The sequence below is a fragment of the Columba livia genome, chromosome 7 (genome assembly GCF_036013475.1).
Source record: "Columba livia isolate bColLiv1 breed racing homer chromosome 7, bColLiv1.pat.W.v2, whole genome shotgun sequence".
NCBI classification, from domain to species: Eukaryota; Metazoa; Chordata; class Aves; order Columbiformes; family Columbidae; genus Columba; species Columba livia.
In genome coordinates this window covers 21,075,244-21,088,524 of record NC_088608.1, presented here as the reverse complement: position 1 = coordinate 21,088,524, position 13,281 = coordinate 21,075,244, and the positions used below count along the sequence as shown (strand labels likewise).

The 13,281-nt window shown below is 37.3% G+C and overlaps 1 protein-coding gene across 6 annotated transcripts in view; it reads right to left on the bottom strand.

Moving 5' to 3' along the window:
* The window catches only part of UBR3 (ubiquitin protein ligase E3 component n-recognin 3), a 122,123-nt gene that overhangs the window by 79,090 nt on the left and 29,752 nt on the right, over window positions 1-13,281 (bottom strand). For all 6 annotated transcript variants that reach the window (XM_065069724.1, XM_065069719.1, XM_065069720.1 and 3 more), the window contains 7 exons: window positions 8,673-8,901; window positions 4,608-4,787; window positions 3,717-3,850; window positions 1,760-1,846; window positions 1,134-1,199; window positions 956-1,045; window positions 2-130 (listed from right to left, as the gene is read on the bottom strand). In XM_065069724.1, coding sequence (XP_064925796.1) covers window positions 2-130; window positions 956-1,045; window positions 1,134-1,199; window positions 1,760-1,846; window positions 3,717-3,850; window positions 4,608-4,787; window positions 8,673-8,901 — 915 coding nt within the window. The remainder of the gene's footprint in view (window position 1; window positions 131-955; window positions 1,046-1,133; window positions 1,200-1,759; window positions 1,847-3,716; window positions 3,851-4,607; window positions 4,788-8,672; window positions 8,902-13,281) is intronic.

The window sequence follows — 13,281 nt, the reverse complement described above, 5'->3', positions numbered from 1 at the left end:
CTTGCAGCAGATAAATGTCAGGATCTATCATTGAATTGCAGAAATGAGACTGCACATAAGTCATGGCCTGTCCTTTAATTTGTAGACCATTTCTAACCCACATGTTGCTGTGAATTTCAGAAAGACTCGCCTGTTCAAGGAAAGTAAAATGAAATAAAAATTTACAAACATTTTGGGGATATTCAGCTATTCAGGTCAGTGTTAGCAGATCTACATCTTTATATAAAAGCATACTTTTTTATACTTATTTTCTTCTGGGGAGTGAAGAATGAAAAGAAAACACTGCAAGTTTATTAAACAGATACCATACTCTCATATGAGAACACATTTCAGACAATGAAAGTGATCAAAGCCAATGAAGTGATTAATTTACTTGTTAAAATATTGAAAAGTACTCCAAAGATGAAGGCATCATGGTTAACAAGAAGTTAGATATAAAAGCAGTGATTACAAATATTGCTCACTACCACCTACATACAAATAAATATATATCTGTAAATTTTAAAAAAATGTTGCAGAATGCATCTGTTCTTGAAGTCACTCTCCATTTAAAATACGAAATTTCAAAATTCACGTTGCTTCTCAACTTGTGCTCCATTGGTAGCAATTCCATGAACATGCAATTCCATGTCTTCAAAAGGTTTGTTCTTCCTACCCTTTTAAAAGTGCTACAGTGAATATTATTATCATACTTCTCAGAGTATGATAACTAATCCCTCATATTTAATTTTGGAAATAGGAAGAAAAAAAAAAAGATAATTTATCCTACCTACTAAATATATTCTAGTTATTATTGTCACATATTGCCTATTTTGATACTCCACAATTAAGACACATGCCACTTTGTTAAATACTTTGAAATAGATTTAAATAACTGGGATTAAATGAAGCGGAGAACAACTACTTTTTGTTGTATATCTTTATATCTGCATCGAAGTCAGAAGTCTGTCTGTACCTGAATCTGAAGTGGGTGAATCATTAGTTTCATCAGCATCTCCTGATCTGGCAAGATAGTGTCCAGATCTAGCTCTTGGCACTTGACAGCCTAGAAACAAAAGCAAGCACATGGTGTACAGAACAATCACACTCAACAGTGAATATCCATCTTCTGTGTGACTAAAACATGTGCTTACCTTACTTAAAAACATGGCAAAGTAACGGTGCAGTGGCAAATGAAAAGTAACTTGGTTAGGAGCTGGCTGAAAGTGAAACAAAGATATTTTAATACCATATATTAAAAAACCCAAACCTGCACTATCTTCATCACAACCACCAAGAACAGTATCTTGCATGTCTTCATTTGGTGGACTTTCCACTAACCTACCATTACTTAATTCCCCTGGACTTTCCGAGGATTCAGAAATTTCCCATAATCAGACAGCTGTTGTGAATCTCTTAATAAGCCCCCAGTAGATAATGACACTCTGGACTGGGAGTACTGCTTGCTAAGGTGGCAAAGCAGGCTCCACTGCCGCATCAGAGGAGCACTTCTGTTTTGCCATTGTTTCAGCTCTTCATACAGCAGAACACTAGCACTGCTTTTAACACTCACACAGCTTACCAGCAAATCTAAACCACCAAGACTCTACAAATAAAGGATCCTAGGACATAACATCGCAACTATTAACTAGAAACTCTAATTTCAGCAAGACAATCATTTTTTTTCAATTAAGGGTGGGTGAGGGAGAAGTAGTGTATCACCTTTTAAGTTTTATCAGATTTTCACAATACTTTGCCTAAGTTCACTAAGGATATTTACCTCATCTACAAAGTTGATAGCATCAAACCAGTCCTGCAGCGCTTCAAGGCAGTATCTGACAACATTTCGTGTGTATTCCTGCGTTTCCTGCAATAAGAGAAACCAGTGTACTACACGAGCCAAAGCAGTTTTAAGTAAGTGGTGCTGTTTTCCTACTAGAAATAAATATTTCAATAATATTTTTACATTACATGATTTATGCCCTCATCACATGGAAATTAATGAGTATTAAAATGGCTTCACTGTTACTCTAAAAGATGATCATTTCAATGGTGAGAATTAAGGCAATTATAATTTATCCATTTATTTTTGCAAAAGAATTATAGATGTAATCATAAAAGCAAAGTATTTCCATGCAACGAAAGGGAATGGCTAATGTCCTCTAAGTTTTATCTACTGAAAGGTCCTTACAGTTGACTCACACAATGCATCTGAAATGCAACAATAACACAATACTGCATAGATTTTACCCATAAGCAAACCTTGTTATGTTTGTGTAACTCTGCAACAATGCCCTAAAACTATAATATATTTTAGATTAAATCACGTATTTCAAGACTAGAGCTGTACATTGCCCTCCAGGAGTGAAGTGGTGATGTGCAAGAAGGGAAAGCAGGAGGGAAGCTAAACAAAATTGCTCTATGATCAGTGGAAGTCACAAAGCCTCGTTTCATCATGAACTTTTCCTTTAATTTTCCCTTCCAAACACAGACTCCAGTCCTGCCTCACAGTCTTAGGATAACTCTGACACACTTCTGGTGTGAAAGCCAGCAGGGCTTAGGCCAGCCAGAGGCTGTGCAAGTGCTGACAGGCTCCATCGACACCTTTTCTCCTCAGGAAACACAACAGCCACGGTCCCATCCTGCTGCCCCACCCACACAGGCTCCAGCAGCTCTCCCTCTCCTGTGGGATGCGAGCTGGAATCTCTGCCCACCCTTCAGCTTTCATTAAACAACTACAACAGTTATGCTATGAAATTTCCAAAACACTTTCAGATTTATTGAGAATGACCAAAGGGTACAAACATGGGTGTGAAAACATGACTGACAAGCTGACAGGCAGAGCAAGGAATCATACAGGCCTTAAACAAAAGGCAGACCTTCCCATGCCCAAGATAAAAAGGAATACTTCAAAAAGACAAGTTGCAATTCAGTTTTCAAAAGATAATTTAGACTCATAAACTGATATATTCATAATGTATCAGTATAACTTACAACATGGAAAGGCTTTTGCAACTGCCTGATTGAAACTGGTTTAAAATTGCATGGTATGCTGACACACATCTTTTAACTGCACAGTTCAATTCAAGTAATACTGCCCCATGGATGCTACTACATAACTTAACAAGCTAATTTCTAAGTTAAGTATTTATTTCATAAAAATAACAAGTAAGTTTTTCCACATGTTCAGTATTTTGATAAGCTGATGGATTCAATTTTCACTATAACTTGATATAACTTACAGTCTAACAAATAGTAACAACTCCTTGCTCTAGTTAGGAGACGATGAGATGTGAGAACCTCAGAGACTTTCACCTCAGGTTGTTAGCAGAACAACACAAACCCATAAATTACTCCACCCCCCATCACAATGAAGTGTCTGTATGCAGACACAATCAACATTATAACCACTAACTTATGCATCTCCCTTCCCACCAAACAAAGGCAGAATGACTCAAAGACATTTATCAAGTTCGTCATCAGATTGGAAGTTTTTCCATATGTACAGTCTTATGGATGACTGTACACATCGTGAACTTGTAATGCCAGTTCTAGAGACAGTAAGTTAGATAAAAGCTCGAGTTCTACACTCACTATACACAGAATATGAGTTGATCACAGTTTTATGTGTTTGGTAGACAAAGACAGCAAAACCCAAGTCCTTTCAAACACAAAACACAAAAAAGACCTTTCAGATTTGGTATTCCAGAATAACGACAGAGAAATGTCAGTCTTACCCTAACTTTGCAGTGTGACAGAAGACCCCACATTGGCTGGGCACAGGCTTCCAGCTCAGCAGCAAAGGCAGCATAGTACGTCTGTGATTCAAATTCCACATGCTCATTTAATTCACGTTTATTTAAATTCATACCTTCAAAGATTTAAGCAGAGTTATAAAACCAAATATTTAACCAGGACTAAGTGGAATGCAGTATTTTTAGTGTTAAACATTCACACACCTGTTAAGACAAAAAACCACAAAGCATAACAACCTATCTTATCCATAATTGCGCTGCTAGATATGAGAACAAGAATCAAAATTTGAACATAAGTAGAGCAGAAAAGAACAATAGCTCTAGATTGGCTTGTAACTGCATTCTTTGCTGTTCAGGTAACCTTAACATGGACTGCAGTCCTTCTACTTTGAACCTCGCTTAGTCAATAAGAACATTTGGATGGAAAACATCTGGTCCTCTTTCTAGGTAGAACATTTATCAGTACTGAAAAGTTCACCTTTTTTTTTTTTAATAATAAAAAAGTTTATTCACAGCAGCACTTAGAAGAAGATCCAGATTTATCAGATTAATTTACCCAGTGTTTAAATGTAGAATGTCACCAGTAAAACACTTGAGCACAAGTTATGATTTGTACTTTAAGCACATCCTGAGAATTCAGGCACTATGAATCTCAGTCAAGTGTGATGCAATTGCTCTTTAACTAGTCCACACAAGACCAAGATCCATTAGATCATTTGCAAATCTGTTTTCTAGAATATACTGTTCTCTTCCAGGAATACAGACTTATGAGAACGCTAATGAATTAAATATAGCAATGTAAGGATTTTGCTACTGCAAACATTAAGCTGTCTTAACATCCTTCTATTAGGACCGGTTATAAAAGGCACATACCTTGAAAGAATGATACAAAATTCATCCATGTTACCAAAAGACCGTGATCTTCCAAAAATTTCTTTGCCACACTTTGATGTGAAAGTATGTTTATAAAATCACTAACGAGGGGCCAGTAAGTATTATTCTTCAGTAGTGCTTCCCCACAATTCACTACAACATGTAAACTATTTTCTTCATCTAGATTTAAAAAAGAAAAAAACATGGGGAAGAAAAAATAAAGTAGTACTTTTTTCCCCTTATTGTTGTAATTTTAAAATAATGTTACAAGATAATGCAAAAATAACAATTAGGTATTACTGTAATGTTGCGATCAGACACACCCAGAGAAAACTGCAGAAATGAAGAATGGTTGTTCTGTGGCACCTGAGACTGTTTTCTCATCATGGACTGATCAACATAGATCCCACTCAGAAAGAGAGACATACTTTGAACAGTATTGCAACCTTTGAAAAGCAGCGCATTAGTAAAACCATCACAGCAATACCTTTTTTGAATACTCTCAGGTATAAAAAGACCAAACAAAATAATTACTATTATGAACATCTGAAATCTATTTTGAATTTGACAGACTTCCAGCAAGTAAGCTACCTTACAGCATTCAAACAGGAATCTGGTAATCAAAATCTAAACTGGCATGTTGAGTCTGAGAAGGAGAGCAAAGAATTTCCACTCTGAATCTGAGACAGAGATGGAGTTTATGCAGCCTTCCTGAGACTACGGCGGGAGAAGGTGCCCAAAAAAAGGGAAGGAAAAAAAATGGGGCGGAGGGGGCAGGGGTAGATGTGTCCCTCCCTGAATCACAGAAGTACGTCCTCTACAGCTGTCAAATATATCTCTTTATTTGATTTTCATAAGAGGGATTCTTGGAAAGACTAGAAAGGAAACAGGATTGGTCCTGGATTCACAATCCAAGGGAGGTAACTTCCAGCACCCATCTGTCAGTCACCATTCTATTTCAAACAAACAGAGAAAGAAAATTTGCCTCTGATGACCATCAGCCTTGGTTTTTGTCCAGTTCAAATGCACTGAGGGGCCCTTGTAGTTACCCTTTACACAGTGCAAAGGTCTTAAGCAGTACAGCACAGCCACAGCTAAAAAGACACCATTATTAAGAAACTCCAGACTCTGGCTGATAAGGCACATCTGTACCTGGAGTGGTCCCTTTGGTATATATGTAAGCTTTTCTCCTCCCCTTCGTTGTAACTACGGAAGAAAATACTTTTTTTTGGTGTCACTCTGAGGCTGTTTATTTTGTTGGTTTGTTTGTATTAGGAAAAAAATACTCTGCCTGTTACGTCAACAGGTTTTCTAACTCAAAATCATACAATTTTTTGATCTTGACAAGTTTTACTACCCAAGAATACAGCAGTCAGAAAAATGTAACAGATTTCAGACTGATACATATGCTGCTTAAATTGCACACAACTATGAACAGGTATCTTCTTGTCACCATAAGGTAATATAGACCTCCATTTCTTAAAACTGACTCCAATCTATTACATGGAAGCACTGGAAGGAACAGGGAGCCAGAAGCACTCTGCATCGCTTCTCAACCTCCTGTGCCACAGTTGATCAAATACTCTTTCATCTCTCTCTTGTTATCTGGTACACCTGAGAAGAAAGGAAACTAGGTCTGGTTGTTCAGCTCCTTGGTTCCCATGTGCTCACACAGCCTATGCAAGAACAGGATAACATCTCAGTCGGCCCTGCCTGAACCTGCTGAAGGACTTTGCAAAGAGCCAACAGTTACATGATGCTGATTCTCTGCCCCAGCTTAGATTAGACAAATCCAGAGTCACTTCGAATCGGCAGTGGCATTGCCTCTTCTTCAGAGTACTCCCCAAGCCAGTGTTAACATAAGGCGGGTCAAAGGAAAAGAGGTTTGGTGTGGTGTTTGTTGTTTTTGTTTGGGGTTTGATGTTGTTGCTTTTTTTTTGTTTTGTTTGTGTTTTGGTTTTGTTTGTTTTAAAGGAGGAACCATTACCAAATTGTTTCTTTGAGGTATAAATTCTTCTCCTATGAAAAGTTCAGCAGGAGGAAGGTGCTGATAGAGAGAAAAAAAGTCTAAGAGCATAGGGACATAGATATTCCTAGGCAGCCAGTTTTATCATCTGCATGCTACTTCATCTCCTCGTCCATTCCCACGTGAGCAGTGAGGTGAGCTAGTAACATTTTCAAAGCTGGTACCAACACAGCTCCTAGGTCAACTCCGTTTCAGGCACACTGTTTGTCACTTGGCAGCCACAAATGCCCTTAATGAACTGTGTACTTTTAAGGGGTGTCAGCTGTGTAAAACACAATCAGGACCCGTAAGCAAGGCAAACTAAATGTTCCTTAGCAGATACAATTCCTGCCCAGTGTTCTCCTTTCTCTTCTCCAGTGTGTTTTCTCCATCTACCCACTTGCTGGATTTGTACACTTTGTCTCATTCACCTACTAAACAACCTACTTGTTTGCATTAGTTGCACAAACAGAATTTTTCTCAATTTATCTCACCAGCACAGATTTTTAACTACTTCCAGCATCCTAAGAGATACCTTGAACTATGCACAAGATACAAGCCCACAGAAATGGAAAAGAAGGCTAGGAGAACATGAGAGAGAAAAAACCCTAAAAGAGTGTTTTATTAAATCTGTATTAAACAACTATGCTCAACACCTCGTATATATAAAGCAGTGAGGAGGAAATGTTGTGAAAACGTTGAAAAGCACTGGACATATTCCATGATAAGAGTATTAGCCAAGACAAATCACTGGTGCTGGGGAAAGGAAACAGGCCACTTCACATATTGGGATAGCTGCTCTAGGGATAAATCTTTTCTCATTAATCTATCACAAATATATCTGTTGTTATTAACTTAGCAGCTCCAGCTTACCTAGTGAATTACCAGGAAGTTTCTTCAGAGAATGTCGAATCAGAGTCACAGCCCTTTTCTATTTGGCTGCAAATTCTGATCCATGACAGAACCTTACCACCAATGCTACCAACATTGACCAACAAGTAAAAACAACTACTTGAAAGTAGTTTTATGCAATGTTCCATCAATATGGCATTATTTTACAAACGTCACTTGATATATAAACTGTTAAAGAGAAAGACGCAACATATTTCTTTGACTACTGTAAAGCAATCTGCGTAGGACAACAGAAATATTTCTCATGTTGAAGTGCAGCTGACTGAGGGCACTCTTTACGCCAGGTGACTGAGGATTTCCCATTTCTATAGTCATTCTGTATTAGGCTACACAAGAGCGGACTCAGAGGGAAAAGATACTTTACACAAGAAAAATGACAATTTCATGCAGAAGTTGATGGTACTTATTTGGCAGCAGTCATCAGCCTACTTAGAGAGTATTTTCAGATTCAAAGTAGGATAAAGAAGGATGAGAGGTCTGCAGTTTGTTGGGTACATGAAAGCGTGAAAAACAGAAGTCAGCAAGATTTGTTGTGCCACCATGTTCAGATGAGGACAGGTAAAACGAGTATAGGACAGCTGTTTTCACTAGAAAAGCTATACAGTGTACACTAGTTCAAATTAAAATTGCCACTGTCACCCAAAAGCTTGATCACATGATTATATTCACAAAGTATTAAATAATTCTCCTCTGATTATATCAAGTTTTACTAAGGCAATCACAGATGAGAAAAATTAAAACCATTTAAAATACTTCAAACAGCTTGTGAAATACTTTGAAAATATTTTTAAATCAATAAAGGTCTTGATTTGCATATATAATTTCTCATTCAAATGAGCTTCACAAATAGTGTTTATGCACTTTACCCAACAAATGAAGCACCTGCAAGATAATTCTTTGTATTATTGACTATATAGCGTTATTACAAAAGAAAACCCTACAAACTAAAGGATAAAACATCAGTATCATTCTTGATACCTATCTTTACATTTCTAAGAAATTTTGAGACTTGGCCTCCACCATGTATTGCTAGATCCTGTGCATTTTTTGGAAGGGTTTGAGGGGTGGATTTACTAACAAAGAAAGAGATTAAATTTCTTCAATAATCAATTATCTATGGAAACAAGCAAACAAACAAATTAACCTACCTTGCAATTCACTCTTAATAAGGCAGCTTTCCATCATATATAACAGAACAGTGACCATAATGTCCAGCAGCTGACATTCTTCTGTTACTTGGCGCGCTAGCTCTTCATTGCTGAACAACTGAACACTGATATGCACAATTCTATTAGACATTGTGTCTGATTCATGGCTTTTCTTCAGTGTTTTCATAATAAAAGCATAATGCTGAACAAAAGTTTTGGTAAAAGCAATCTGCAAATTATAAAGAAATTCCGTAGTTAACAAGCATGATACAAAAATCATAGCTTTCTTTCATTTTAAAATATTCCTTTACAAAAGTAGATTCAACATATTCTAGGAAACACCACTGGTTGCCACGACAAACCAAAACTGATGGTCTAACTATCCCATATCTAGTTTCTAGAAACAGTTCACATGAAAAAGCCTATCTATAGAGAGGAGTAAACCTATGCCTTCAATTTCATTACCTTATACCAAAATCTAATCTTCTCATCGTTATAACACCCAGAAATGTTTAAACAAGGAATATAAGAACTCAGCATACCTGTGAAAGCAGTGAAGTTCTAATAATGAATTTATCCTACACTGTTTGCATCCTAAAACAGGGACTAATGTCCAAAAATGATACACTATGAACAATGACATTAATGGTGCCTAATAAAGCTGCCTTATCACTTACACTTGTCTACCCATGGAGTAAGGTTTTCATTCATCTGTCAAGGATGACATTTCAACACTGAATTTCATCTGCTATCATAACATCCTACACTTTTAAAATAAATCTTTAGCACTTTCTCCAAAATAGAGTCATTAGCAAGATTTGCTATTCTTTACACAACTGTTTGTTATTTTTTGAAACCAGATCAGTGTTTAAATGTATTGACACATATAAATTTTAGTACAATTTCTTGTCCCACTCCATTAGCCTCAAATTGCATTGTAAACCAACCCCCTGCACTGCATATAGATGTGTGCATATCTGCCAGCTTTGAAATAACTTCTCACTTAGTACTTCAAGTTCTGAATTAACACCATCTGGACTTCCTTGGCTTAATAAGAAGAGATAATACAGGCTGTGTAGTGATAAAAATTTTCATCTCAAATATAAAATTCCCTGTCTATTCCTTCTGTAAGTATTAGTCTTTCATAAGCATAAAATTAGAAATTTTGAAACCACCCTCGGGTAGCCGTGTTTTCATCAGACTGTATACAAACCACTACTTCATTTTATCTGCCTCAGACTCAGTGCTCTCATATTTTTTATTATAGCACTACAATGTTATTTTCATTTAGAATACACTTCCAAAAAACTATCATGATGCCATAATGCTGATGTTGGGCACAAAGACCTCTTCTTCCAGCAAACATCCTCAAAGACAAAGTTGTTCATGTAAAGAAATGGACTGGGGTAGGGATGGTGATGTCACTGCAGGAGCATCTCCCTCACAAGGGAAGGCTGAGGGAGCTGGGTCTCTTTATCTTGGAAGAGACTGAGGGGTGACCTCGTTAATGTTTATAAATATGTAAAGGGTGAGTGTCACGAGGACGGAGCCAGGCTCTTCTTGGTGACAACCAATGACAGGACAAGGGGCAATGGGTACAAATTGGAACACAGGAGGTTCCACTTAAATATGAGAAGAAATTTCTTCACAATGAGGGTTACAGAACACCGGAACAGGCTGCCCAGGGGGGTTGTGGAGTCTCCTTCTCTGGAGACATTCAGAACCCGCCTGGACACATTCCTGTGTAACCTCATCTGGGTGTTCCTGCTCCAGCAGGGGGATTGGACTGGATGAGCTTTCGAGGTCCCTTCCAATCTCTAACATTCTGTGACTCTGTGAAGCACTACCAAACTACTTAACGTGCCTTTCTTTAGCTGGTCCACACTGATGGAAACCTGTATAATAACTGAAAGTGTCTTTTATGCACAGCACTCAGTACAATGGTAATTGTTTCCAGCTAAAGCCTTTTTGGAATAATGTATTCACAATACTTGTGCAGAGTTAATACAATACCATTCTGGTATTCTAAGGCAGAACAACCTACTACATAATTTCCTGTAACTTAAAGCTTGATACAACTTTAATCACTGGCAACAAACACTTGGTTTTTTTGACACTTGTAACAAACATCAAGATATTTACACAATTAAAGTTAAGCCCCAAACACAAATGATGCACCTGATACTTTAAGAAGTTAGTATATTAATGTTGCTAGTAAAAAAGTATATTTATATATTTTTTCTTCACTTTGTATTATGTTTAAATAGAATTCTCAGGTTCTTTGGTGCAGGAACTACATTTTACTTGTTTTACACAGCACTCGATTCAATTCAATTGCAAAAATATGACCCCTCTCTAAAACAAAAAAATCCAAAATTTTTCCTTTTTATTTTAAATGAGCACACATCAAAACTTCTTGTGCCTCACTCATATACGACACTGAATTTCTGAAAGTGCTGTAGATTCATTATCAATATAGTGTAATGACAGAGATTCTGTAATACACTTAAAGACAGAAAAGACATAACCTTGATTCCTACATTCACTTGGAAGCTAAACAAATACAATCCTTTCCAATTTTGAAAGGAAGAAACTAAACCCATTTGCAGAAGTTAAAATGCTGAAATATTGTGGTAAACTGCAGTCTGTATATAAAAACAGCTATAGTAGGTCAAATCAATCCATCCAGGTAAGCATCCCGTCTTGGAGTGGCCAGAGCTGCATATACAACTAAGGAAAAATACAGAATGGAGCAACAGTGCAGATATTGACATAATACATCTTTCCAAATACTTACTCAGCTTCCAGCTATTTGCAAAAAGTGGCTTCCTAAGAGATACATGTTTTCTGTGTATTTAATTACCTTCACTAACTTACTGTCTATGATCTTGTGCAGTTTTTAAATTTCTAACCTATGCAAAAACAGAGTTAATTTTTTCATCTGGCCTTTTCTCTTGGTGGCCACTCAACAATCCCAGAATTTACAGCAGCCTAACATCAACCCCATGTTTCAGTTAGAACTTGCATCTCCCATGCTTATGTTTTCAGTTCAAAGAAAACAATAATTCTAGCACAGCTTTCACCTGGCAAAACTAAGTTTCCTGTAGAAAAAACAGAAAAACAGAATTTGTAGAACAGCATGTTCAGGGATTAGTGAAGCCCTACTGCTGTAATAACTGCTCAACATTCACTGTGGGAGGTGCTTGATGATGCACAGCACTTCTGATAATGATGTTCGTTGATTCATTATTTCTAACAGATGCTTTTGCATTTCTCTGCTTCCAATATTCCAGCTTTCAGCAAGGCTCTGCTCTTGGATGATTTACACTCTTCCATCAGCTTCCGCTTTATTGCCTACCCCTCCTTCGCTTTCTCCTTGGTCATGAGAAGGTCAGTCTTGTTTCTCTGGCCTTCTGTTTCTTCTCTTGCAGAAACCTTGTCCACACCATAACGCCTCTAATTTCTTGATAAGTCCAGCAAACTTCTCTTCTATTTTCTTTTTCTTCACTTGTAAGTCTTAGAAGCTTCAAATGTCAGAGCGCTGGAAGGGATGCCTCAGGCACAAACCCTGTAAGGCAAATACCACACTATTTGTTGTGCTCTCTCTCATGTGCAAAAGGGGGGAGAGAGGCAAGAGCTATTATAATTAACCCAGGGTTTTAGCCCACCCCTTTTAACACTTCTTTTCCATAGAGAGACTCCTAAAAGAGAAGTTTGTATTCCTGTTTAAAAATAAACCTGTGCAACAGAGATTACTGGTGGCTCACTGACTGCTGCATAGGGCATGGTGAATTCAGTCAGCTCTACCACATTTACACTGGAGGTCAGAGATTGCAACAATTTCAGGGTTGTGCACACATAGCCAGCTCTTTGACTGGCTAGCTCGCTCAGTTTAGCAGAAAGCCAGCCCAGCAGAATGCTGCTGATTTAATGAGCTAAATCAGGTCACGAAGAATCAAACTGCGCATCAGTAGAGGCAGGAAAAAATTAAGACCATACATGTGGTGTAGATAGGATGGGATAAATTAGCAAAAGGCTGAGATATCAGTTGCAACAGTTTAAATCCCTACCAGTGTTCCTACTGTTTGAGAATGTGACGTAATTAAACAGCAAACAAGCTTTTCCTTCATAAAAGTTAAATGGAAGCTTGAAAGATAAAACATTCTTCCCAAAATGGTATATTCCCTATGTACACATGTAAAATGCAGAGCCATTCCTTGTAAATTAAGCACACCTCTCAAAGACATGTTTAAAATCCATGCATCAGGGTTTTGCAACAAAGCACAGGTACCTTGGGAAAAAATAGCGTTACTGCCTCCCTAGTATTGCTGTGTGATACATTACCTTCTCTGAGTTTCCTTAATACTGAAAAACACCTTTTAGATAATCACAGCAATTAAAATAAATGCAGATTCTAAAAGACTGCAAATACTTGGGATTTGTGCTAGTTAAAAAGTTTGTACATAAGAATTTACTGCTTAATCAAACATAATATTAAATTGGCAACAAAACAAAACAAAGAAAGCATGTTTAAATAATCCTTTTGTCTGAACATACAGTACTGATGGGTGGAAGATGGACTATTTCCAGATAAAGGCGGCAGCCAGTA